Source organism: Harpegnathos saltator, unplaced genomic scaffold (assembly GCF_003227715.2).
Source record: "Harpegnathos saltator strain DR-91 unplaced genomic scaffold, Hsal_v8.6 scaffold61, whole genome shotgun sequence".
NCBI classification, from domain to species: domain Eukaryota; kingdom Metazoa; phylum Arthropoda; class Insecta; order Hymenoptera; family Formicidae; genus Harpegnathos; species Harpegnathos saltator.
Window position 1 is genome coordinate 384809 of NW_020230438.1, and position 26644 is coordinate 411452.

The window sequence follows — 26644 nt, forward strand, 5'->3', positions numbered from 1 at the left end:
CTCTCTCTCTCTCTCTCTCTCTCTCTCTCTCTCTCTCTCTCTCTCTCTCTCTCTCTCTCTCTCTCTCTCTCTGTCTGTCTGTCTGTCTGTCTGTCTGTCTGTCTGTCTATCGTTCAGACCGCTTGATGATTGTAGACAATTTATCCGATAGGATCGACACGTTAAATCATTCAAATATAACCAGCTTAACAAAATTCCGGGGAGACCGGTGCTGTCGAAATCACCAGCGGTGGACCCTCCTCGGGAAAAACTTCACAGCGTTTCCGGATATCTGTCCAAAGGACCGAGGCCGTTTCCTGATGACAAACGTTGCGATCCAGCCTTGAGATACTTTTCCGACTTTTCGCGCGTTCCACTTGTCGGTCATTCATTGGCGATATCCATTATCATGGGTGAGGTCTTAAATACGCGCGTATTGAAAATCGTCAATCGCGCATAAAATTCTCACGATTAGACTCGGGATATTCCTCTCGTCTCTCGCAATCATTCTACTGATTAAAATGCTGGACATGCGGAAAGGACGGATTTTCATACGTTAGGAACGATGGAAATCGAACACTGTTGTTCGTAAATCTATATTATTAATAATCTTGCGATACGTAGAAATGTAGAAAAATATTGCTGAGTGCACTTGCAGCGCTCGCATTATTGTACATTCTTTTTAACTGCATTCCCGCACTCGAAAAAGAGGAAATATACATTTATGTCGAACGAAGATAAAAGGGAGTATATGGAAAGAGCGCAGAGAGAAGAATGTACCTTACTACAATTGTTCGTCTCCACGTCTCGCCAACATCACTCTCGCTACATTACATTTTACATTCATCATACCAAGAGAGTCGCGCGCAATAATCGGAGGTGACGTGTGTGTATGTAACGTCATTTGATTAAAGCTAAGTAATTACTTAGTTTTAGAGTCTATCAATTGATCTGCATCTATCGTGATCACACAATGTTCGTTCGCGCACAAAGTCGCAATCCGCGCAATACGGCTTTTGCTTTGTCTCTATCGTGATTTTGCCTCATCTTTATATGCTAAACACAAGAACACTCTACTGATTTCATATAACACGATATCTTTTGCAGATTCTGATAGTTTTTGTGTCTTTCTTTCCTTCCTTTTTCTGCTCTTCTGTCCTCTTTGCTTCCTCCCTTTTTACCATTACACAAAATTGTTCTGTTTAAGAACAGAATATTGACACTAGGCACTGACACGGAATCTCGCGATTGTCTTCCGCAAATGATTTTCCAGAGCTACTCGCGCTCGTTCTTCACTTTGTTCGCTTCTTCTTCGCCAATGGCATCTTGTTGTATGTTTCTTGCTCCAGGCTAGACCTGCTGCTACTACGGCTTAGTCTACCAGAGCGCCGTAGGATTTTCTTCGACGTCGTATGTTCCTCCGAATCTAAAGCGCTGTAACAATTATGTCACACAATTAATATCGTTGGTAAACCTCATCGCGAGATTTGCGAGTGCATGCGATAAAATTGCTTTGAATCTTTCGTATTGCGAATCTCGAATCGCGAATTCGAATTCCGTATTCAGTAGGCATTCTGCCCGTGAAAAGCGCGCAAGCACTTGCTTGCACGTGTGCTTTCGATTTCTTACTCGATTATTTCGATCTGTTTGCTTTAGTCATGCTGATTGATTGACTGATCGATTGATCTATCGATTGACCGATTGATTGGTACTCGCAACCTAGAAGTGTAAAGAAAAACACGAAAAATAACTTCTTCCTAACGCGAAGTGACACGAGGAAAAATGAAAAAATTGTAAAGCTATTAACTGTTGCGCAAGTAGCAGAAGACTCATATTGCCACTCACTCTGAATGCTCGATTCTCGTCTGTTCGCGATTTTGCGTCCCATTCGCATTATTATTGGTAGTTACGGACGACGTTTTCTCCTGCGCGATCTTCTCCTTTTGCGAGGTTGCCGTCGGACAACTGCGTTGCGACGTGGGCTTTTGCGTGCCGGGCTGAGAAGCGTACGCATTTCTCGAGGTGAGTTGCATAGGCGGGGCGACACCATTTTTCTTGCAGAACTTGGCCACATTCAGAGTGACGCAGTGGGAACAATTGTGCGTCTTGTAAATGCCTACCAGGTAGTCCGCTAGCTCGAACATATTCGAACGTAGAGAGATCACGATGAATTGCGTGTTCTTCGTGCGCTCCTTGATGTAATTGCCGATGATCGAGACATTCTTGAAGTCGAGCGCCGCATCGATCTCGTCCATGAAGTACAACGGCGACGGTTTGTAGTAATGCAAAGCGAACACCAACGCGAGCGAACTTAGAGTCTTCTCGCCGCCGCTGAGATTCTCAATATTCTTCCACGATTTCTTGGGTGGGCGCACACTGAGGACGACACCCTCGCTGAACGGGTCGAGAGAGTCAACTAGCTCCAGTTCCGCGTCGCCGCCTAACGTCATCATCTGATACATCTCCTTCAGCTTCATGGAGATCAAGCTGAAACCATGCACGAATTCCTGTGCCCTATTACGCCTAGCTGTCTCATAAATATCACGTATCCGATTACGCGACACAGTCACCTTCTCGAGATCGGCCGCGCGGCTTATGTACAACGAATCCTTCTCGTGATAGTCTTTGATGACATTCATGTTGGGCATTTGGGGAGGTAATTTTTTCTTGGCTCTATGTAGATTTCGCGTCGCCACCTCCACGTCTAATTCGAGGACTTCTTCCTCTGCTAGATCGTTCAGCGTCAATTGCTCCGTCTCGTTGGGAATCGTGCGTAATTTCAAATTGGCTATTTTCCGATTGTATTCGGGGATCACTTGCTGAAGCTCCTTGAGGAGCTTCTTGCTATCGTATAATTTCTGATCCAAGTCGATCTTCACCGCCTTCATTTGGTCTTCGCGCGCCTGCAAAGCATTTACTTCCTCTTTTATCGTAAACGTCATCTCATCGCGCCTCTTCAGCGCCTCGTTGAGTTCCTTCAGCTCATCTAACATCGCTCTAGCATGTTCCTCTAGCTTAGACTTTTGCTGTTGAATGTCTCTCAGTCGTTGTTCGCAGGTTTGCACCTCGCCCTCCAAACCCTCTATATTCTTCTCCGTTTTCTTGACGTTCCGCTCAGCAGTCTTGATCGTCACTTGCAAGCGACAAATCTCCGCCTTTGTCTTTTCCAACGACGTGTTCAGCTTGGTAATCTTCGTTTGCTGATCGCGCACCCGATTGCCGGAGATATCATTTATCTTATGATTGATGCACTCCACCTCCTTCTCCACTGCGGCTGAACTCTGCTTAACTTCGTCCATATTAGACTTGGTCATTTGCACAGCTTTCTCCAGCTGTGTAACCCTCTTAGGGTCCGATATCGATTTAGCGACTTTTCTCTCCTGCTCCTTTAGCTGCGCCTGCAAAGCCGGCTCCTGCTCCCTCAATGTATTCAGCTCGATGCTAAATTTCCTCTCATTCACTCGTAAGTTCTTGAGCTCTGTCGTTAACACGTAGATCTGGTTCTCCAGTGTGTGCTGCCGAGCGCGCGCCTCATTACACTCCTTGAAAACGGTATCCAGTTCCGACTGTAGCCGCTCGATGTCTGCGTTCGACGGCTCGTTACTCACGACCTTCTGACCCATCCGACCGCGCAATACCGTCCGCCCGCCGCCACTCATGGTGCCCGACAGCTCAACCAGTTCACCTTTCAGCGTCACCACGCGGTAACGCATCCTGCCATATGCGATACGAGTCGCCTGATCCAGATCTTGCGCCACCAGAGTATCCTGCAGACCATAGTAAAACGCCGGTAACACGCGCTTGTCCTCTACCCGTATCAGATCGAACAATCGGGGCACGTTCTCTGGCGTATCGATGCTGCGGCTGCATCTGGACAGGAATCGCTGTTGCTTCTCCAGCGGTATAAACGTGGCGCGTCCTATGTCGTTTTGTCGCAGAAATGTAACGCACGCTTGCGCCGTAGCCATCGTATCCACGACAATATTGTCCAACGGGCCGCAAGCTGTCGACACCGCAACGTCATATTTAGCGTCGATGGCGCCCAAGTCACCCTGAGAACGAGAAACAAGAAAAATCTCAGAAAGAGCAAACATATAATCTACTTGTAATTAAATCAAATATGGAATAAAATTGAAATAGGTTATGTACATTAATTCGAGAATGATTTTATCACATGATCCTGAACTTGTAGGCAATTTTGTTCCACAAATTGTACAATAATGTTTTTGCTATTTAATATTAATTATCACGCATTTAACCGTGTATATATATATGTGTGTGTGTGTGTGTGTGTGTGTGTGTACATATATATATTTAATATATATAGCGTGTCACGTTTTGTCATCGCGCTTCGAGCTTCAAAATTTACTGACTAGTCTTCCAAATATTCCAGGTATCCGTCCTTCTCGCTTCTCCCGCATCAAAGAGTCCAAGATGCGGTTCTGCGACCTGCTAGTCTGCATGGCGGACCGTTGCTCCTCAAAAGTGACTCGCAACTTCTTCAATCGAGCAGTCATTTCTACCTCGTGCGCCTTCATCTTGTTCATCTCACTCTGTGTTTGATTTAGATTAGACTCGGTAGCCGGGATTTTCGTCGTCAATAACGACAATCCTTCCAAACGCTCCTGAATAGTGGTCGAGTTCCTCTCAATAGTCTCGCGGAGAGAGTTTAACTTGTTTTTCTCCACCTTCTCCACTGATGTGTACAACTCTAGCTCGGACTGCGCAATGTCGTGCTCCGCTTTCGCCTGATTCACATTTTTCCGCAATAATATCAAATGTTTCTCTAACTTTGATCGTTCATTTAGCAGCGGTTTTGCCTTCTCTTTCAGTTCTGCCATCAGAGTCACCAATGATGCTTCTTCTTTTTCCTTGCTAGTCACATATATATCGACCAGATGCTCATATTCCTGGATATCCTTTATATTCTTCTCCGGTATCTTCAGATATTCCTCCAGTTTGCCTTTTTCCTACAACCGTTGCACGAATATTATGTAAAACAATTATGTATTGTGTATATTTATGGTAAATATAGTATCAAAACACTTTTCTCTTTCCATTTACAGATTTATTATAATAGACAAAGAGAACTACCGTTTTGATGTGTGTCATATGAGCTTTTCGTCGTTTATTTGTCTCGACCAGCTCAGCGTGTAACGACTCGTCCTCCTTGCGTACTTTGTCGAACACTGCTGTGGCATCATCCTTCTGCTGTTGCAATTCGTCCCACTTCTTATTTTCTTCCTTAATGATTTTGATCTTCTCCTCTTTTTGTATATGAACACTCTTCATCTCGTTTACTAGTGTAGCTAGCTCCTTGTCCAGAGTATCATTTTTCGCTGTATGTTCGGCAAGCTCTTTTTTCGCTTCGTGTCTAAGAAAAATATTTACAGTTCTCAATATCCATCTGAATTTATATTTTACAAATACCAATCGCGGAGCTGTAATACACATCTTTTACTAGATAAAGATTGCCAAATCACCTTTGGCAATGGTAAAGCTGATGCTGCAAACTGATTATATCATTCTCAGCTTTCAGGTATTGCACTGCTTTTTGCATAGGCTCCTCTAAAGCTTGTTTCTCTTTTTGTACAATCCTAAGACGATGTAGCTTTTCCATCCTAAGTTCAGTCAATATCTCAACCTTTTCATTCAATTTTTGTAGTGGTTCCTTATAGCGAAAGGTACCAATTATATCCTCCAAATACTCCAGCATTCCTGTATCATGCTCAGTTTGTCCTTTAGGTTTCATCATTGCTATCTGCTCGACTTCGCCCTACCAAAAATGCTTTGTATAAAGTATGTTTTGAAAATGAAATTTGAATGGTTTAGCAGTAAGCTGCTCATGGATGAGTTAAATTAACAAGTTGATATAGTTTTACCTGCAATATTAAGAACCGGTTATGATCCAAATCAACTCCATAGGATCTTAAAAGCTTAGCAATCTCCTTAAATTGCACTTTTTTCTTATTGATCTCATAATATGACGAGTTATCTTTAAATGCTGTCCTAGATATAACAAATTCACTATCTGGAACAACCTCGTACTCATCTCCAGGCTTGAAAACAAGTAAAAAATAATATCACTTATAATAAAACTAGGATGATCACAAAATGGATAATTATAAACTATGATCTACCTGGTCAATAATCCTCTGAAAGTGTATGGAGACAGTACAGCTATCTAAATTTGCATGTTGACTGGAACTATGTATTAGAACAGATATATTCTTTGATCTAATTTTGCTGGCACGATATCCAAATACAAATAGCATTGAATCTATTACATTGCTTTTGCCGCTACCATTAGGACCAACTATAGCAGAGAAGTGCTAAAAGAAGAAATTACCTTGTATACACACAACACAAAATTTAATTAAATTTACACTTAGAGAAGAAATGCATAGCACATGCGAGTGACATTCATGACCCCTACCTTGTGAAAAGGTCCAACCATCTGTGAAGCAGCATAACTCTTAAAATTTTTGTTGACTATCTTACTTATCATAAGTCTAGGCCCATTCGTATCAACCTCTCGGAAGGTTGTCGGTGCTGGCGGGATGTATATCTCATCATCCACTCTCAAACCACCTTCTTCGTCCACGTCGCACTCCATATTCTCCAAGTTAACCTCCATATCCTCATTGATGGAGATGTTACTGTTTTCTCGCGCATTACTAGCCATTTCAAGGAAGATCTGCTAGAATTGATAAACTTCGAAATAAGATGTTTTCATTCCCAATGCGTTTTAGTTCCCGGTTCCAAAAATCCCAAGATTAGCACGCCATTGCCATCGCGTTGGCGGGAATATACTATCGGTGGTGCAGTTTATTCAGGTTGACTTGTAACGCGTAACATTCGAATTATTAGCGCGAGCCACTAGTACGATTCTCACGATATACGCTCATAATTGCACTAAAATCGTAAAAATCGTCACGTAAATCGCAATTATCGTGCCTCTGAATTCCTGTGACTATTTGCTCGTATTTAGTACATACACCGCTCACTTAGCGTCCACTGGCGTCCACTGAGCTCTTGTATTTGATTGGCAGGTTCACACCAAGATTTTAAAATATAGACCAATCAGAAACGTTTAGAAAATACCACGGTTGCATAAAGGCCTATCCAGACAAACTTGCATAAGCGCGTAACGCATATGCATAAGGAAATTGACTAATCGTATGTTCAATACAAAAAATATTTTTTTACTACACGGATCATAAAGCTAAGACTCCATGCATGCGGTGAGCTCCGGCAAACGGCTGCGGTGACCAATCAGGAGACAGACGCATGCCGGAGCTTGCCGCAACCGGACTTGCGCCTCCCTCCTGATTGGTCACCGCAGCATTTGCCGCAGCTCACCGCATGCATGGAGTCTTAAGCTAAGACTCCATGCATGCGGTGAGCTCCGGCAAACGGCTGCGGTGACCAATCAGGAGACAGACGCATGCCGGAGCTTGCCGCAACCGGACTTGCGCCTCCCTCCTGATTGGTCACCGCAGCATTTGCCGCAGCTCACCGCATGCATGGAGTCTTAGCTTTAGCTTAATTGGTCAATTTCCTTATGCATATGCGTTACGCGCTTATGCAAGTTTGTCTGGATAGGCCTTTAGGCCCCTTGCACAATGCCAAGCAACAAGCAATAAGAATAAAAATAGACCAATCACAATCGACTATTACAAGAATAATCTATTGTAATTGGTCTATTTTTATTCTTATTGCTTGTTGCCTGGCATTGTGCAAGGGGCTTAAGTTTTCTTCATTTCCCTCCTCAGGACAGAAATGAAGACTCTGATTGGTTGATTCTCTTATGCGTTGTGTATTATGTGTTATGCAGAAGTCTGTGCTCTGGCCCACAATCACGCTCATTGAGCGCCTCTTCTGCTGAACGCGGCCACCAACGACACCGACGAGGTAATATAAAGCAGAGAGAAACCTGAAAGCGGCCAACACGGCATTTTCTTTTCTGCGACACCGACTTTCCGCACTAGGTAAGGGTACGCCGTCTTCATCCATTTTGAGAGAGGAACTACGATGCTACATCCACTTTCAGGTCTCGGTGGTAAAATCTGCATGTGGTGGAAGTCCATGCTACATCCACTTTCAGACGGTTTATGTCCGTGGTGCAACCACAGTTGCTCTCTATGCACAGTTGGTTTCTATGCCAGACGGTAATTGAAGAGCAATAATAATACTGACTGCTTTAACTACACTCAAGATAACGCAGCTAACAATTATTGCCGATGCACGGCGAGGAGAAAATAATACACCATTATTGTCTGTGATTGGAGCATTCTTTTAGATTCTTCATAGACCCAGAAGTATTTACCAATCAGGAGCGAGAATCACTAAGCGCTCACTGATCACTTTGTTCTGCTGAACGCAGCCTTTGGCTGCATTCAGCAGACTCAACAGTTGGACAACATTACTAGATTTTCCACTGAATCTCGCTCCTGATTGGTAAATACTTCTGGATCTATGAAGAATCTAAAAGTATGCTCCAATCACAGACAATAATCACTAAGCGCTCTCTGATCACTTTGTTCTACTGAACGCGGCCAATGTTTTATCTCGCCGCTCCTGCGTCTCTCGATGCACGCTGCGCCAGCAGTTATTGACTACAAAGCCCAAATTACGCCAAAGTTATAACATCGATGTTATAACTACTGACGTTAGATGCCGTGTAAACACTCCTGTACGACGAAGTTATTACGGCTGTATTCCAAAATTCACTGTCAGTACTGAAAATACATAGTTTGTGTCACGTATATTATAGATTTTCAATGCTGGCGGTGAATATTGGAACATAGCCTACATTGGGTGCATTCAGTACTACAACCGCTCACTGAGTGCTAAAGCTAAGACTCCATGCATGCGGTGAGCTCCGGCAAACGGCTGCGGTGACCAATCAGGAGACAGACGCATGCCGGAGCTTGCCGCAACCGGACTTGCGCCTCCCTCCTGATTGGTCACCGCAACCGTTTGCCGCAGCTCACTGTATGCATGGAGTCTTAGCTTAAGTGAGCTCTTGCATCTGATTGGTATATATTTTTAAATCTAAAGGAATATACCAATCAAATGTAAAAGCTCATTGAGCGCTCAGTGAACAGTTGTAGTACTGAATGCATCCATTGATGTAGTAACTCAAAGTCATTTGGTGAAGAGGCTTAGAGTTTCTACATCGACGTAAGGATGACGTGTAAACGGACGCAGTGTAAATATGACAATAATACCAATATAAAAATTGAACATCTTAACTTGATTGTAAAATTGATTTATGTCGTGAAAATTGTAATACGGGTCCGAGATCAAGCAAATGATTTGGTGGTGTTAAATTCAACAAATGTTGTAATATAATTTCTTTCTGACGCTTTCGCCGTTTAATCAAAATATTTCGTACATATAGTATATATTGCATCGTCATATTTTCTACTATTTTCAAATATATAGCAACAAACAAGCGTACGCTTTCCATATTTTCCACGATTAATTTTTTCCAAAATTGATAACCTAAAATTTTAATTTCATTTTTAGTTAAATATTATATTTTATTATATAAATTTTACTATATAGATATATACATATTTTATAATTTTCAAATTCATAATATAACCTAAAAGTTCACTTTATTTGTTGATTTATTTACATACTATTCTTTTCATATTCTAATTCTTTTATATTCAGACTACAATCACAATCATTTCATTTTTCGGCCTTTTATATTGGTACTAATGGAAATCCTTGACTCACTCAAAAGTTATTAAGTTATTTCAAATAGATAAGCGTAAATATGTAAACGCAACTCACCTTAAGTAGGAGTTATAACATTAGCGTTACTAAGTCGAAGTTAGAAGCCGTGTAAACGTAGTCATTGAATCGACTATAGGGCTGGTATTCATAGTCGGATCTTATATTTAAGACCGTCTTAAATTTATCTTCAGATGCTGCACAAATCATTTCATTGGCTATAGGGTATCTGAAAGTGAACTTAAGACGGTCTTAAATATAAGACCTAACTATAAATACCGGCCTTTATAGTATCTCGTCCGTGCCAACGATGATACAAAAGTATCGTTTAAAGTTTAAATGTACCATTAAAGCGGTCTATCTACAATAGAAATCGCAAAGTCCGGTTGCACACAGAACGCGATAACCAGCGGCAACGCAGCGGAAGTTGGCTAGATAACACTGTGGTGGCCAATCAATATTTTAGTAACATTGTATTTATTTCAGACAAGTTTTGAAAGAGTGAGGTACGAAATATTGAATTTTTTCAGGACAATGTCTTTCCGGCATTTGTTGTGTTAGCAGTTACAATAACAAATACTTACATATAATATAAATAAGCTGTGCATGTATGATATGTGACCTAATTTATTTCAAATTTAATAGGAAAATAAGGAGCCGTTTATTATTACATTCATATAGAATAAATTTATTATTATTATTATATTCATGTTATAATAATATAAATAATATACAACACATATCAGAAAGCAGAAAGTTTCTTAAAGTACACTTAATATTTATAATACTTATTACCCTAATAGCACAGATGTCTAGAGGACGTCCCCCAGGAGAACATGTGCTATCAGGGTATGCTATAGTTTGATCTTGTTTATTGGGTTGTAATGAAATTTGTGTCGTTTAAATGGTGTTAAAACGCATGAAACTTTGTCACATATGGTTTGACTATACGATATGTATGTATCTTCTGAAAGGTGACATTTCAACGTGTCTTGTAAACATAAGTGCAATTAAGTCGCATTTTATTTTATATCCATTTGAAAATGGAAGAAAACAAGATGTATCTTTTGATATCTTGTGTTATTCTTCGGAAAGATAACAATACGGTGCAAGCGACAAGACATATATGTGGATATGTTTATGGAAATGATGTAATAGCTGAAAGCACCGTTCGCAAGTGATTCATTAAAATGTTGTAATTTTAATCTCAAAAATCAGAAACGCTCAGGCAGGCCTTAAATTGCTGATGATGATCAAATCACAACGCCAATTGAAAGTTGATTCATGTTACACGACACAGGATATCAAAGAAATAGTCTATATATCATATACGAGGTGTCTCAAAAATACCGGAACCCTGCGGATAACTTTGCAGGATCAAGTTTTCATGAAAAACTTTAAATACAAAAACTGTAGAAAATCGAGTAACGGACTTGATGATGACTTTGAATTTGACCTTGGCCATGACCTTCAAGGTCATTTGGAGGTCAACTTGCGTTTTTTAAATAGGAATCCTTATTTTTTATTACACTGTTTTTTTTCTACCAATTAATTTGAATGATGACAACTTTTGTCTAAAATATTTCTTTATTTGCCTAATATTTTTTTAAATATCTGAGGAAAACTTGATAACTTTTTCAATATTTAATTTACAATATCTCGCTAACTGTTTGTCGGAAGCAAAAGTGGTACTAGACTTTCTTGCTTTATTTAGTTTCAAGAATATATTGTTATAATAGCGCCCTGACTTTTGTTAACTTATTGATTTTTGGAAATTTCAAAATTATCAAATTAACAAAAATCAGGGCACTATTGTGCCCAATAACAATATATTCTTGAGACTAAATAAAGCGAGAAAGTCCAGTACCACTTTTTCTCCCGACAAATAGTTAGCGAGATATCGTAAATTAAATATTGAAAAAGTTATCAAGTTCCCCTCAAATAATCTCAAAAATTCTCAAAAAATAGTAGGCAAATAAAAAAATATTTTAGACAAAAGTTGTCATCATTCAAATTAATTGGTAGAAAAAAAACAGTTAATAAAAAATAAGGGTTTCCATTTAAAAAACGCAAGTTGACCTCCAAATGACCTTGAAGGTCATGGTCAAGGTCAAATTCAAAGTCACCATCAAGTCCGTTACTCGATTTTCTACAGCTTTCGTATTTAAAGTTTTTCATGAAAACTTGATCCTGCAAAGTTATCCGCGGGGTTCCGGTATTTTTGAGACATCCCGTATGAGCGTTATAAGACATTTAACCCCGGTCCAGAATAGGTTGCAAACACCCAGTTGCGAGTTGTGAAGGATGTCAACTGCTGGTTACAAAGTGCTATTTTCGATTGTAAAAGACAGTTGCGATTGCCGGTTACCGTCGCCAAGAAGTTAAGAGTTGGGCAACTCTCTTTTAGCAACCGCAACTGTCTTACGACCGAAAATAACACTTTGTAATTAGTAGTTGCCATTCTTCGCAACTCATAATTGGTGTTTGCAACCTATTCTGAACTGGCGTTTAGAAATACAAATCGCAATGATTAATTTGGATGTTTCACGATTTGTCCGAGAGAAATTTAATCATTTACATTTCTATCTTGAGAATCTATTTTGAGATATATTTTAAGAAGCGATTCGCTGTGTCCGGTTGAATCGTTGAAAAGAAACAATCGAGGAGAAGCGTTACGGAACTGGTAATTCGGAAAGCCGTTACGTTTCCACGGGACCAATGCCAGACTTCATACCTCTCTGCAGACTCGTCAAAGTCTATTGTGACTTAAACCTGGGGTAAAATTTAACCCCATTAAAAATGGGGTATTCTGCCACATCCGCCGCGTATATTCACCTCTGACTTAGCGGAGACCTTTGAACCATCACCTATTTCGGAACCTTACAGAATTCGTTTAACGGTAAAAACTCCACTACTTCTTTAGTAGTCTGAGAAAACCATCTTGAGCAGTTCATCGACGAGAAAGATGAGAAGGTCTGGAAAAACGGAATCATGAAGCTACCACAGAAGATGGGCAAATGGTAGAACAAAAATGGAACAAAAATGGCGCATATTTGGTTGAATAAATATTTAAACGCACAATATAATAATTATCTTAAAATTCCATTAAAAACAGAAGGAAGGAAGGAAAAACACTACGAATTTTTGTTACAACCCAATATATTCCGTGCCAAGGATGCTTACCTCGTATTATGAAATTCGAAAATCAGTATGACGACATCACGATTATATCTTTTTTTGCCACTTTGAAGATTTATTGGTTGTATTGGCAATTGCATACAAATGCTATATCGATTAAATGTTATAATATATTGAAAAAAAGCATACCGGGCCATTTATCGCTACGAATACCATCAGTCGTTAATTGAATAAACAGAATATTTTTTTCAAATTTAAACTTCATTTTCCTTTATCAAAAGTACGTACAGTTTACCATTTACATTGAAAGTTCTCCCGATCTTCTTCAACATTTGTACATTAAGTTACACGATATTTGTTCACTGTTGACAATTAATTACGTTAATGATGTTAATCGGGTATGTCTTTTTAAAATTCATTGATTGTTAACCAAATACACATTGTGTACAATTATATTATTAATTTTATTATACCTGATTATAATTAATTTCGAAATAACGACCGTTATATGTGTCAGACTTTTTCGTGAAAATTACAAATGACTATTCACCTACATACCCTTTTTTACAATTCTGTATGATGAGATGGAAACTTCCTCAATACTGCGAGGAAAAGATTGTAGAAAGCATAGAAGCTCACACTTAGGATCACTATAAGGGCAGATCCAAAAATCCAGGACAAAAAATTGCCATCTATTATGTCGGAAGTCTCCTTCCTCTTGCGGGCGCTAATTTCGCCCAGTGTCGTGCCTTTCCGCTGTTCCATAAGTTTTTTCATATTCGCGAGTTTCTCTCTTAGCTCATCCACTGACTCAGCGATTTCTTCGATTGAATCTTCACCGAATAAATCTATAACACACCCGCGAGTGATATTTTTGCGTTCTAAGAGGACAAAAAATTTCCCAACACTGTTTACATTTAATATTTATAAAGTTTTATAAACTTGAGCGTGTTTATAAATTGGGATAAACTAATCTCGAAAAATTTAAATATTAATTATATATCTCAAGAACGAATTTACAAAACAAAATATTTTTCGTCGAGATATTTATTGAGATATCTAACGACTTCGCAAGTGCATAAAATGAGTGAGCGAAAGCATTGGAATTAGATTGTAGAGGAGGTGAAAGAATCGGGGGGTACTGAAACTGGTGTTATCTCAGCGAATTAAATATGTTCCATTTCAGATTGTTATCCTCACGAAGGAATATTCTTTATACCGAACGTCGCGATTCCATTAAGCGTGAATACGATCAGCTTTGCATGTTTGTAACGTTAAAATTTATCGAAATATTAGGTAAGTTTCAATCCTATGTCGGAAAATGGCCCAAAATACTAGAAAAACTGAACTTACTGGCGTTACCGGGCATGCAGTTATGTGCCGTAGTTTTCATGTTGTCGATCGAGGATATATGCTCTTTCAATATCACTTTTTGGTCCAGACTGACGACACACGTTAGTATTGATTATCCAACACCTCGGCTGCACGTAGTTCAGCCGGCGCAGCCGCTGTTCCACACGTACTATACCAAACTTGTGTAGATATTTGTGAATATCCATTGGATGTTCAAATATCCCGCGAGACAACCAAGTTTGGACTCGGTTACTTAAACAATATATAACTGATAGATATTAGCGGAAAATTAAATAAATGTTTTCTTCTGTCCCTTTAAAATGCATATCTACACATTTTTAAGACATGGTATTACTGAATTATTTTCTTATTATTTTGTCTAGAAATAAAAATAAATTTCGTAACATTAATAAAATATTACACACTCGTTTTTGTGGGACGCTTTGGATCCTTTCGAACGCATTTTAAAATTCATTCAATACAGTAATCAGTTTATCCTTTTTCGCTGCACTTCCTGCACTATCTTGCACTAGTTCTCTATCTTTTTCCCTATCTTTTTCTCAACTATATATCTGTATAAGTCTCAATTGTATATCTATCCCTTCTTTTCCTTTTTTTAATTCTGAGAATGAAGGTGCGGTCATATGGAGTTCGAAATAGCGGAAGAGAAGAGAAATAGAAAAAGTAAATGGTAGGGGTTAACCAATCAAAGCAATTCCGTTCCGCTGTTTCATGGGTAATAAGTTTTACATGAGAAATATTTTCTACGAAACGAAACAAAATACATAACCTATAGTAGACATGTCACATTAAACTTTCAGTATAGTAAAGTATTCGTTACAGTATATCTACAAAATATTAGATACTTTAACATTATTAGATACATCAAGATATACATATATATATATATATATATATATGTATATATATATGTGTTTTACTTTTCACTGACGCTTTTATGAAACAACGGAACGGAATTGTTCTGATTGGTTAACTTCCACTATTTATCTCTTTCGCTTCTCTTTCGTTCCGCTATTTCAAACTCCATGTGACTGTACCCTAATGCTTATCAACCTGCATAGCTAAAATCAAAGTTTCCGAAACCGATTTCGGAACAGGCCTGGAAATCTTGTGGTGCGATTCTGTAACTCGTTATTGGAGTTAACGATAGTTTCGTTATTGTTGCGCAGCTTTTCTACGGTATACAAAAACTGCGCAACGATAACGAAAGTGTCGTTAACTCCAATAACAAGTTACAGAATCGCACCACTGGAATCTTCCTTGAAATTGAATGACGGGTATGATTGGCGTAGGAACGGAATTGATCCGTTTGGAGCCATCTATTGAACCATGAACCATGAAATTGAATGACAAACATGGCGCCCACCGCGGCTGTCTGCTATGCTTTCGTGCTTATATTTGTCCTGTCCTTCATTTCTTTCGGAAATTCCGCGAATGGATATTATGCATCCGCAAAAGTCGAGGTAACGCATTCAAGTTCATGCTATGCTACTTTTGTACAACACGATTGTTCAACGCAAATTCAATAAATATGGTGCGACCTGCCGCCAAGTTTTTGACATTGTCATGTCGAATTCCTACTATTATTAGCAGATATTTGTCATTAAAATAACGCTTCATATATTGAAAGATCATACATGTATTTGGCATAAGTTGATGTTTACAATACTATTATCGCACTCCTTGTTAATCTTTTAGAGCTGTAGCGGTTGCTCGCTAAACCGGCTACCAGATGTCAGGCAGTTCATCTTCGAGGATCTGCCACAATAGTATCCTTCATCCTATCATTGTACCATTTTTGACATTTTATTCCATTCTTCTGTTGTGTAAATTCTTTATTTACATTATTTTATATTTTGTAATTTTTGATATTTTGTATAACTATATTCTTTCTATATGATATGACACAACACATGAATATAATTGGTCATTTTAAATACTTGTGTGTGTGTGTGTATATATATATATATATACATTATACAAAAAGAAACAATTTATAAAAATAAGCATAGAGAATTTATTATTATTTATATTATTTATTTTTTCATGTTTGAAATTCCATGAATTCTGATCCTTAATATGTACATAGCGATAATGTGGAATTCAAACAAATCCAGGGTGCAATCCCAGAGCTTGTACTTTTCAACAAGCATGAAGAGGTAGAACTATATATATATATATATATATATATATATATATATATAATTTAAAAAATGGTAAAAAGTAACTTGTTGAAAATATTATAGGAAGTGGAGAGACTAGTGCTATCCAAGTTGACTCGGGAAGAGTGCAATAATTTATTAGTTTCCAAAGGTTTCACCAAGAAGTATAAGGATAACAAGGACGAGATGTAAAAGCTCCAATTGATATATATATATATATATATATATATATATTTCAGATGTAGCTCATTGAAACTGGTCAAAAATAACTTAAGAGAAACTTAAGAGAACTTAAGGAACTTAAAAGAAAAGTTATTCTTAAAAAGCCATTTACACTAAAGTCGAAAAATCTAAACATAGAGAATAGCAAGCAAAAAATGGTACCTTAGATACAAGAATAACTTTGAAATGTATCTTGAAATTGTATAGTACATATATTTTTAACTTAATAAACATAAGATATGCATATATATACATATATATATATATATATATATGTATATATATATATATATATATATACATATAATTTAATGTATATTAACAAATTATATAGAAGTTTTTATTCAAATTTTATTTTAGTTTTTCGACAATAGTGTATAAATATGAAAATCATATTACATTTTATAACTTGTTTCTGTTGCTTTACATATACATATATATGTACTCGATAATAATTTTTAGGATATATGTCTTTCTCTGTGCACAAACCATAGATATCTGAGTACAAAAGTCACATTCTGATCGTACCTCAAACATAACTGGTGTATTGCACAAAATAGCGAATAATTTGACATTTTTTTTTTTAAGTTCTAGTTGTCTCTTTGCTGCGTTAATAAGAACAGGAATATATGTATATGTGTATGTGCATATATATACATATACTCTTGCAGAACTGTGCAACCTGTGATAAAATATATTGATCCATGATAGGATAAAATTGTACATTATGCACGAGGTGCTTTACATTTATATGATTAATTTCAAATAATTTTTAACTTTGTAATCATGTTATTATACCAACAGAAGTAAAACTTGTGTTCTTGATTACAAATTATAAGCTTGTATTTAAAACCAATTTTACTTACTTACCATCACAATAATACTTTCACGATTATTTTTCAGTTATATTATTCATTTCTAAAAATACATAATTAGTCAAATAATGTAGCATGTACAAATAAATGATATAGTCCCTGATTAATTATTCCCGTTTTATTTTTCGATTTATCGAATTAAAAGTATATGTGACACATTTTTGTCACTTGAGAAATCTTTGCCATAAAATATATAAAGTAGTTTAAACAACTCATAATTTATATCACAATTCATGAAAAACATGTTCTGCGGAATTTTTACAGTGGGCGAAATAAATTCGAGGAACAAAAAATTGAATAACGACATTATCCCCAGTGATATTAGCAGAATCCGCGTTTCACATTGCGTTATATATTACAATATACCTTAACTTAAATTCTCTAGAATATATATATACACATTGTTCAAATATCTGCTTACAGTTCCTCGCAAAAAGTACGTCTCTATTTAAAGATATACTTTTTAATAATATTCTTTTTCTCTGCATCCGCACTCTTAAGCTTTACGATATATATGCTTTAAATATGTTGGATGGCAGCTCTTATACACTTTTCTCTACGGATATTATATTTATATATATATATTACATAAAAGACACATTGAAATATCAAAGTTGTCCAAAATCGGAGTAATTGTCCCACTCGAAGTACGCAGAAGTACCGACGAAATATTAAATAGTTATGCGGAGAATGTTTTCCCGTTAACTTAACTTCTTCACTCCAACATGAAAATAGGAAAGAGCAAATAATAAATTGCAATTTCTTAATCAGTTCTGAAACATGCATAAATATATATATATATACTTCTTTTCCTTTTTTTTTTTCCGAAGAATTTGATTTCAAAATCAGAGACCAAGAGACGTAGCGATGATTAAATATCACGAATCAAATGATATATAATTAGGTAAAAATCGTACAAATTGCACGAGGCAGACTGATGTGATTTAGTAGAAATTATGCCATCAGCAGCCAGCAAATAAATATCAGCGCTAGCCACAGAAATATCTTGGACAAGAATTGCTCCTCCTCATATTGGGGTGTGCCTCTGGGAGCTGTAGGAAAATTACATCTTTATCTTTTGAAATTGCGGATATTAAATTTTAATCTTTTATCGTTACCGAAATAGCTTACGATTTGCATCAGGAGACGAAACATTACCTGGGCTTGGCCGTGTTTCTCCAAAGTTGAAAGTTGAAGTGAAAAAAGCAAAAGGAAAAGTACCAATGCCGAACGACATATAGGAACCATCGCCGAAACCAAAGCCAGAGAAGCCGACATTGGTTTCAGGCTCTGACCTCTGACCGGCCGGACGTGGTGGTACGTTATTCCTGAAGAGCAAAATGTTTCATTGTAGCAGTCTAAATTTACATAAGATAGCTACCATATTATTGCACACGTGTAAACCAAAGGAATAATTACAAGTTAAATTTATTGAACATATATAACTCTACCTTCATAAGAATTGCCAATTTTGATGGAAGAAAGATTACCTGGGATCTTCGTGTTTCGTGGCACCACGACCATACAATGGAATGACTTTATCCTTGCTTATAGCAGCTTTGCAGACTGGACAGACCTGTCTGGTAGGTCTGGTCTCTAACCATTGATGCAAACACGGCCAACTGCAGTTTTATTGCCCATATTATTGATATTGTCACAGATGTTTTCCATTTTCTGCTTTACTTATCAAATTGAATGGGACATTTACCAAAACAGGTGGCCGCACATACTGACCACCGCATCTTTGGCTGTGTCCAGACAGATGTTACACTCAAACATCCTGTCATCCTTTTCTTTCTCTTTTTCTTCGGCAGATCCTGATGGCTTTGAAGGACCCGCTTCTTCCCTCGCCCTCATCTTTGAGTCTTCTGTATAAATAGAGTGTAATAAATGTTTGAAATCATGTAAATTGTAAAATCCAAATTATAATTAGAAGAATTGTGAATTCTAAGGGCCATATTCATAGTCCGGTCTTATATTTAAGATCGTCTTAAGTTCATCTTTAGGTGCTGTATAGATCATTTCATTGGCTACAGAATATTTGAACATGAATTCAAGACGGTCTTAAATATAAGATCCGACTATGAATACGGCCCTATGATATACAAATCTACCAAACTGATAATCTAAATACCACACATACACACAATCACAATTCTCTATTCTCTTTTCATTTAAGGATCATAACACAAAATATACGATTTTCAATGATGACTGTTCTTGGTTAAATCGATCGATAATTAACAGATGCACTCTTTTTTTCTCTCCTTTCTTTTCCTCTTCATTCCAGGAGAACTCGCCCAAGGACGAAAACGCGCATCCCCTCCTTCTTTTCTCCCACCTGTCTTATAACCTTACACACGTCATTCTGTTTGTAATGCTCGTCAACCATGTCGCTACGCTTGAATATTATTTCATCGTTTAACTTTCTGATCGATGTAACCTCTTTAGCATTTCAATTTCTTTCACTTCCCAACAAAGAATATATCTTTTGAGGAAAGGACACTCGTCTGAGACGAAACCTCTCTTTTTCTCTCTCGCAGTCTCACTCTGTCTCTGTTTCTTTCTCTTGCATTCACTCTATTCATATCTCTCTCTCTCTCTCTCTCTCTCTTTCTCCTTCTCTCTCGCGTTCTCCCTCTGCTTATACGTCACTCTATTGCAAATACATACGTACATATATATATATATACACACACACACACACACACATACACGTATATCTATACATACATATATATATATATATATTCGTACTGACATTATATACACGTAAAACAGATTAAACCTTCAACTCGACTCACTGATCTAATTACTGCATCTTGTTCTTTCTATTACGTTTTGTTCTTATCTGGCCAATTTTATAAAGTGCCAAATATTTTACCGTGATAACGGCCACTTTTCCCTTTCTTGTGTGTAACCTCATCTTATACGTCATTCTGCTTATCACAGCACGACGCATCATGTACATATAGTACGCAACTTTATATCCATTCACGCAATTACACATCATCCAATCGCAAGTTCTCACATAAACATAACCCTTTTATATATTTTAACTTATTTCTATATACGTACATAAAAAAATTTATGTCTTATTATCCATTTCTGTTTTCTCTCCCCCTCTTTCCCTCCCTCCCTCACTCTCACTCTCTCTCTCTCTCTCTCTCTCTCTCTACTACATACATTCTCTCTTTCTCTCTTGCACATTCTACAACCGTGAACCAACAAAAATTCATATCACTTACTTTTGGTACACTAACCGGCCACAGGAAGAAAGATAAACTCAGTCTTTTTGCCAGCAAAGCTGCTGCGATTCTTGAAAGAACAAAGTCGCACCAAAAAAAAAAAAGTGCCACAGAATTCACACTCTTGGTTATCGAGCGATCGAACAGTAATAGCGAAAGCAGCAAGCGCACTACGCGCTTATACGATCGCGAAGCGTATGATTCTCAGCACAAACAGGATGTCCCGATTGATATACCGGACACGTAAGTGATCCGGTCGGCGACGTCGATATTCTCCTCTTCGTTCTCGCGAAGAAGAATCGTGTTCATCAGTAACGGCGACAAGATTGATCGGCGATGCGACAGTTTCTACCTTGAGGAAGACGCAGACGAAATGAGATTGAAGAAGCAACGATACGTTTGATTAACGTAGTAACAATAAGAGGCATCAAAAGAAGCAGGGACGCATACCATTCACAACGTGACTGCGTTTGTTCAGAGACTATATGAAGTTGCCCCACGAACAATACTTTCAGAAGCCTTCCCAAATGAAAGATTGCAGAATATACAAACAGGATATTAAAACATTGAAATACACATATTTGTATTTCATTTGTATTACCTTGAACCTGTCTCCCTGACATGGCAGACTTTAATTTTTCAATAATATAACATTATATCAAACAAAAGTTTATATATATTCTTTTATAGTAGATATAGATAGAAATTTAACTGCTGCGCTATTCAATATGTTATCTAATCTAATCTAAACAATGTATATCTCAACACACATATTACACTCGAGATAATAGAGGGTCTCTATGGTCAACAGACTTCCTGCATCATCTAACAACAGTTGTGGGAAAACTGTTGAAAAGTTCATTTGAGTCTCAGCTAAATATGGTTCGAGTCTTGGCTAACGATTGTAAATTAATTTCCAAATCTTCGCTACGAGTCGTTTACTGTCTTTTTTCCGACGCACCCCCTCTCGAAAAAATTTCTTTGTAGGTTTGAGGTTTTTACAAATCAACATGCAAAATTATATAATGGATTGTTATTGAGTGTTTGCGAAAGAAAAGTGAACAAATTAAGTTTAGTATATAGATATTATATTATCCTCAAGTATAGATACTAAAACCTCTGTGACCAGGGCTGCGTTCCGATATTCACTGCCAGTATTGAAAATATATACTTTATGTCACATATATTATAGATTTTCAGTACTGGCAGTGAATATCGGAACGCAGCTCTGAGTATGTAGTGGTCGCAAAAGCAAGTAGCTAGTCTGTTACCTTGAAGAATAGAGTTTCGGAACCTTGCCAGTTGTTTTGTTTTTTTTTCTTTCGATCAGCTCATCGGTAGTGAGACAAAGACGGAGAGCGATTGGTCGTCTGTGCTTTTCTAACCTTACTCTTTTTGCAATGAAGTAGAGAGAGAAAGAGAGAGAGAGAGAGAGAGAGAAAACAAAAACCATGCACGCTTTGTCATTATCATCAGGACGTAGTGTGCACACATTTTCTCAGAGGGCGCGTCCGAAAAAACGTCCCGGCGTAACCGGCTCAATAGCCGCTCTTAGGTTTCTCTCTGGTGCTGGACACATGTGTACTTTGACACCCATATTCAACCATGAAAGTTTTATTAACACAAGACGCCCATAAATTATAAAAAACTTGTAAATTGAATTATATATAAATTTTCTATAATCATATTAACTGTGCCAGCGATGCATGAAATACTTTAGATTAGTCCGTTAACATTCGCGCGCGTTTTTACCCTCGCCACATGGACTCATCGCTGTCCTCATTGCACGTGTTCCCGCCGTTACGACGGTAGACCAATCGACAGCCTATTTCAACCACTACTTTGCCGTGTGACTAGCCCACGGAGCAATTACGGTTCGCCGTGCCGTTACGAGTGGTTGTTCATATCGGAGTGACGGATTGTGTTTAATTGTTCGCCGTACAATACGAAACCAAGAAGAAGCTAGCACGCTATTTTGTCAAAAATGGATTCTGTTGCGGTCAAGCACATGTTGTTGGACGAGATCAGCTGCTCGCTGAATACCGAGGAATCTTCTCCACCTGATAGGTGAGGCGAAGCTCTACACAAAGGCAAAATAACCATCTTAACCATAATAAAGATGTTTTTGGTTAGATGGTCAGGTTGCTGGTTGTATGTAAAATTTTTGTTATTTTATAGCGGGAAAAATGAGGTAAACACCCGCCGATAGACAGATATATATCCGTGCGTTTTCTTTCCCTTAATGGATAAGATTAAGAAATGTCGAAATTCATTCATATATAATTCTCATTCAAAGAGAACATTCTAAATAGCAATGGGAATTCCAAATTGATCAATATCTGGTTTTCAAATGATTATTTTATATTACAATAATGATAATAATATAATTGAGTAAAATTCCTTATTATTTTGCCTTTCAATGAAAAAATTATGATAAAAATATGCTAATTTTTAAATTTATATTTCCTTGTGTTTATCTGCATAGAAATAAACAATTACAGTACATTGGATATTCTTGATAGTGTGGTCTATTTTTCAACTGATTAAATATATTTTCTTTTTGTTTAAAAAAAAAATATGTATATCAAACATAGTTTAAGTACACTTGTAATAAATATAAATGATTTTGATATTTATAAAATAGCATTGATATATAAATTTATTACATTATGTTTTTATCATATATATGTATATAATTATTATATTATATTTATATATTATATTTTCTCTTAATCTTGATACATATATATATATACACACACACACATACACATATATATATATATATGTGTGTATATATTTCACCACTATTGTGACATTTATGAATGAAAGAGTCCTTAAGATTTTCAGAGAAAAGTTCTTAAATGAAAATCTATAATTTTTAAATGAAAAATTTTTTAAATAATTTATTAAGTAATATCAAGAAAACTTCTGTGATTTCAGAAATGTTCATCATACAATAGTGGTAAAATAGGAAATCATCAAAAGATTTTTATCATTATTCGGATGAAACATAGATTTCTATAATATATGAACTGCTTATTCATTTATAATTGATAAAATAAAGAACTTATATTCAACTTATGTTACTTATAAAAGAAAAATCCTTTTGTGTTCCACAGTAAACAAATACGTCTGCAAAATACCTGCAATAATAATCTGAACAATAATGTATCTCAAAATAGTGCAAGATGGTCATATTCTGGAAATACTAGTTTTGTAGAACCTGAAATCTTGGAGGATATGGGTGTTAGTATGTTGGAAGATCCAGTAGCAAATGATGAAAGTACAAAACAATTACAATCTCAAGATTGCATAATATCACCTGTAAAAACAAATAATAAAAGAAGCATAACAAACAAAACGTATGAAAATAATGGCATTGAATGTCATGGAGGAATTCATGTGAATTCTAGTGTTGATAATGGAATATTAAATATGGAGAGGTATACAAGAAAAAGCATTTAAAATATAAATTAAATTTTTATATGTACATTTTATATTATTATTTTTATAGAACAGAGTCAGATTCAAACATCTATGAATTAGCTGTATTTAATAGTACGGATAGTAAATCCAGCAACCTTTCAAGATCAAGAGAAGATTTTGTTAAAGAAAGTACAAACACCTCTATTGATAGTGTTGGTTCAGATCAATTTTGTTTATATAGGAGAAAAAAGAAACCTATGATCGTTGGTGAAAATAAATTTAATGAGTTGTCAGATGAGATAATTCTGATGATATTAAAATGGCTGCCTAAGAAATGTTTGGTAAGAATAATAGTATATTAAATGCTTATAAAAAGTTATAGACATGTTTGCATGATCAATAATCCTATGAATTATTTATTTCATAGGTACGCTCTATGTTGGTGTGCAGACGTTGGTATCGAGTGGCTTGTGACGAAGCATTATGGACTAGATTAGATTTGGGTGGTAAAGTTTTAAGTGAAGGCACATTAGGGTTCATATTACCACGAGGAGTACAAATCCTAAGACTGGCACAAGCGGAAATTGCGGATCCTATTTTTCATGGATCCAATATACAATGCGATTATATTAGAGATTTTTATGTCAGTAGATTACAATATTTAGATTTGTCTATGGCAGTTATATCGCCAAACGGTTTAGCCACATTATTGTCTAAATGTAGATCATTGAAAAATTTGTCACTGGAAAAGTGTATAGTAAATAGGGCTTGCTTTAAAGAAATCCAACAAAACACAGAGTTAGAAATTTTGAATCTAACAATGTGTGAAGATATTGATGCTGGATGTATTATGGATTTAGCAAAACTTAGATGGTATGTTTATTAATCCATGTATGTATATATATGCGGCCATTTCACAATGAATATTCTGGCTTAAATACTTGAATTATGTTGTAGTTTAACTGCCCTCAATATAGCATGGTGTTGCTTGGATAGCGAGAGTGTGTCTGTACTTTGTAGAACATTGCCATCATCTATTAAACGTATAAATATAGCTGGCTGTAGAAAAACAATGAATGATAACAGTAAGTAATAATCTAAACTTGTTATTTATCAGTTGTAACGTATGAATATATTGTTTTCTTAATTATCAATACTCGTAATTTTCAGACGTGAAAGACTTACTGAGACGATGTCCAGACATCATAGAATTAGATTTGAGTGATTGTGCTATACTCACGATAAGCAGCATTCATACTTTATTAAATTTCTCCAAGTTGGAACACTTGTCATTGAGTCGTTGTTACAGTATTCCACAGACAGCATACACAAGATTAGCTCAGATGCCGTCTTTATTATATTTAGATGTTTTTGGCTTAATGACAGATACGATACTCAAGTCACTGCGGGATGATTATCGCAAACTCGAAATTAACAAATTTTACTACAGTTCAGTTGCGAGGCCAACAGTAGGTATTCGAAGAACCAGTATATGGAGTCAACGTGTTAGAGACTGAATGTAATATGTGTTACCTGTCATAAATTTGCAACAAATTGTGGAAATGAAGTTGACCAAAGGGAAACTGATTTGTATATGTGTGTGTATGTGTGTGTGTGTGTGTGTACATGTATGTATGTATGTATAGACTGAGTATCAATAATGCTAAATCGAAATCGTAACGTATTTTTGAAAAGCGATTTGTACTTGTTTGAGGTAACACATCTAATTCCACCAAGAATTTAGTAATTAACCGTTGCTCAATTCAAATATTTAAAAGTTTTTGTATATACTATTCCTAGCGGTGCGCTATGCTGATACTTAATGTATCTAATTAGGGCTGTGCGAGACTGTCTTCTTTACAAAGGTAGCTTCCAATTATGATATTTATATGGAACTTTATCAATCATATTACATTCTATGTACAATTTTTACCAGAAAAGATCTCAAAAAAAATGGTACGTAAAATGTTTAGTTATATGTATATTATTTGCAATAAAGTTCTATAATGAAAAGAAAAGCTGAAAGAGAGAAATTAAAAATATATTTATGATAAGAACTTTGTGCCTTTTGTTATTTTGCGTGATTATAGAAATTAAATACAGTTTATATATATATATATAATAAAATATATGAAATGAAATAATTACTTTGACTTAATTCTTGTCATGTAAGTTTACATGTTTATTCAATTTAAAATTTTAGTGAATGCAACATTTTATGCTTTACTATCAATTTAAATTACACTGCGTATTCGTGTTTGAGTCGCATACAAACAAATAAGAATTACTAAAGATACATATAGGCATATTTTTAAATATATTTCGAAAATTTTGGTTTAAACATAAGATTGGTAGGTCTAATGGGCCTTCTACAATAAGCTATTAGTTCATAAGTTGTAACCAAATTGACCAACCGCGGTCGATTATTTTTGAAATAATTAAATAATTATTATTTTTAAAATAATCGACT

At 36.4% G+C, this 26644-nt stretch overlaps 5 protein-coding genes across 12 annotated transcripts; 2 read left to right on the forward strand and 3 right to left on the reverse strand.

Annotated features, from left to right (window-relative positions):
• Positions 1-77: 77 nt before the first annotated feature.
• Positions 78-6984, reverse strand: glu (structural maintenance of chromosomes 4-like protein gluon). Of its 2 annotated transcripts, XM_011140275.2 has the most exons (9): positions 6416-6984; positions 6120-6311; positions 5862-6038; positions 5463-5755; positions 5074-5353; positions 4353-4949; positions 1825-4031; positions 1609-1698; positions 1314-1413 (listed from the first exon to the last, which is right to left on the reverse strand). In XM_011140275.2, the coding sequence occupies exons 1-8, from the start codon at positions 6662-6664 to the stop codon at positions 1632-1634; spliced, it is 4062 nt and encodes a 1353-aa protein (XP_011138577.1). In that variant the 5' UTR covers positions 6665-6984; the 3' UTR covers positions 1314-1413; positions 1609-1631. The 2 variants fall into 2 exon arrangements, with proteins under 2 accessions (XP_011138576.1, XP_011138577.1); XM_011140274.3 differs by lacking the exon at positions 1609-1698 and having other exon boundaries at positions 78-1413.
• A 4950-nt stretch (positions 6985-11934) lies between these two features.
• On the reverse strand, positions 11935-14359 carry LOC105182664 (uncharacterized). Of its 4 annotated transcripts, none has more exons than XR_003113807.1 (4): positions 14218-14359; positions 13423-13712; positions 13153-13226; positions 12957-13011 (listed from the first exon to the last, which is right to left on the reverse strand). XR_003113807.1 is itself a non-coding variant. In XM_025304482.1 (3 exons), exons 1-2 carry the CDS (start codon positions 14255-14257, stop codon positions 13429-13431), a joined length of 324 nt encoding a protein of 107 aa, XP_025160267.1. In that variant the 5' UTR covers positions 14258-14359; the 3' UTR covers positions 11935-12701; positions 13423-13428. The 4 variants fall into 4 exon arrangements, 2 of the variants coding, with proteins under 2 accessions (XP_025160267.1, XP_025160266.1); XR_003113808.1 differs by lacking the exon at positions 12957-13011 and adding an exon at positions 13019-13067; XM_025304482.1 differs by lacking the exons at positions 12957-13011; positions 13153-13226 and adding an exon at positions 11935-12701.
• A 1203-nt stretch (positions 14360-15562) lies between these two features.
• Positions 15563-16852, forward strand: LOC105182684 (selenoprotein M-like). The gene is made up of 4 exons (XM_025304471.1): positions 15563-15701; positions 15937-16007; positions 16328-16397; positions 16485-16852. The coding sequence occupies exons 1-4, from the start codon at positions 15585-15587 to the stop codon at positions 16590-16592; spliced, it is 366 nt and encodes a 121-aa protein (XP_025160256.1). The 5' UTR covers positions 15563-15584; the 3' UTR covers positions 16593-16852.
• Positions 16853-17604: 752 nt separating this feature from the next.
• LOC105182662 (E3 ubiquitin-protein ligase RNF185) lies at positions 17605-21146 on the reverse strand. Of its 4 annotated transcripts, XM_025304476.1 has the most exons (6): positions 19632-19653; positions 19206-19365; positions 18988-19119; positions 18656-18825; positions 18415-18549; positions 17605-18270 (listed from the first exon to the last, which is right to left on the reverse strand). In XM_025304476.1, the coding sequence occupies exons 1-5, from the start codon at positions 19636-19638 to the stop codon at positions 18452-18454; spliced, it is 567 nt and encodes a 188-aa protein (XP_025160261.1). In that variant the 5' UTR covers positions 19639-19653; the 3' UTR covers positions 17605-18270; positions 18415-18451. The 4 variants fall into 4 exon arrangements, with proteins under 4 accessions (XP_025160261.1, XP_011138569.1, XP_011138570.1 ...); XM_011140267.3 differs by lacking the exon at positions 19632-19653 and adding an exon at positions 20746-21146 and having other exon boundaries at positions 17605-18549; XM_011140268.3 differs by having other exon boundaries at positions 17605-18549; positions 19641-20040.
• Positions 21147-22153: 1007 nt separating this feature from the next.
• Skp2 (S-phase kinase-associated protein 2) lies at positions 22154-26160 on the forward strand. The gene is made up of 6 exons (XM_011140263.3): positions 22154-22812; positions 23868-24191; positions 24263-24515; positions 24602-25047; positions 25132-25259; positions 25345-26160. Exons 1-6 carry the CDS (start codon positions 22730-22732, stop codon positions 25689-25691), a joined length of 1581 nt encoding a protein of 526 aa, XP_011138565.1. The 5' UTR covers positions 22154-22729; the 3' UTR covers positions 25692-26160.
• The last annotated feature ends 484 nt before the right edge of the window (positions 26161-26644 follow it).

Bases quoted from the DNA above. Each gene is read 5' to 3' on its own strand.
- glu (XM_011140274.3), bottom strand. From the start codon at position 6,664: ATGGCTAGTAATGCGCGAGAAAACAGTAACATCTCCATCAATGAGGAT. The intron at 6,039-6,119 runs GTAGATCATAGT...CTTGTTTTCAAG, and splicing joins TTCAGAGGATTATTGACCAG to CCTGGAGATGAGTACGAGGT. The intron at 4,950-5,073 runs GTAGTTCTCTTT...CAACGGTTGTAG, and splicing joins ATATGACACACATCAAAACG to GAAAAAGGCAAACTGGAGGA.
- Skp2 (XM_011140263.3), top strand. From the start codon at position 22,730: ATGGATTCTGTTGCGGTCAAGCACATGTTGTTGGACGAGATCAGCTGC. The intron at 24,192-24,262 runs GTATACAAGAAA...TTATTTTTATAG, and splicing joins GGAATATTAAATATGGAGAG to AACAGAGTCAGATTCAAACA. The intron at 25,048-25,131 runs GTATGTTTATTA...ATTATGTTGTAG, and splicing joins GATTTAGCAAAACTTAGATG to TTTAACTGCCCTCAATATAG.
- LOC105182662 (XM_025304476.1), bottom strand. The intron at 18,826-18,987 runs GTAATCTTTCTT...TTTGCTCTTCAG, and splicing joins ACGAAACACGAAGATCCCAG to GAATAACGTACCACCACGTC. The intron at 18,550-18,655 runs GTAATGTTTCGT...ATTTTCCTACAG, and splicing joins AGAAACACGGCCAAGCCCAG to CTCCCAGAGGCACACCCCAA.
- LOC105182684 (XM_025304471.1), top strand. From the start codon at position 15,585: ATGACAAACATGGCGCCCACCGCGGCTGTCTGCTATGCTTTCGTGCTT. The intron at 15,702-15,936 runs GTAACGCATTCA...TTAATCTTTTAG, and splicing joins ATGCATCCGCAAAAGTCGAG to AGCTGTAGCGGTTGCTCGCT. The intron at 16,398-16,484 runs GTAGAACTATAT...AAAATATTATAG, and splicing joins TTTTCAACAAGCATGAAGAG to GAAGTGGAGAGACTAGTGCT.
- LOC105182664 (XM_025304482.1), bottom strand. From the start codon at position 14,257: ATGAAAACTACGGCACATAACTGCATGCCCGGTAACGCCA. The intron at 13,713-14,217 runs GTAAGTTCAGTT...GGTGTGTTATAG, and splicing joins CTGCATGCCCGGTAACGCCA to ATTTATTCGGTGAAGATTCA.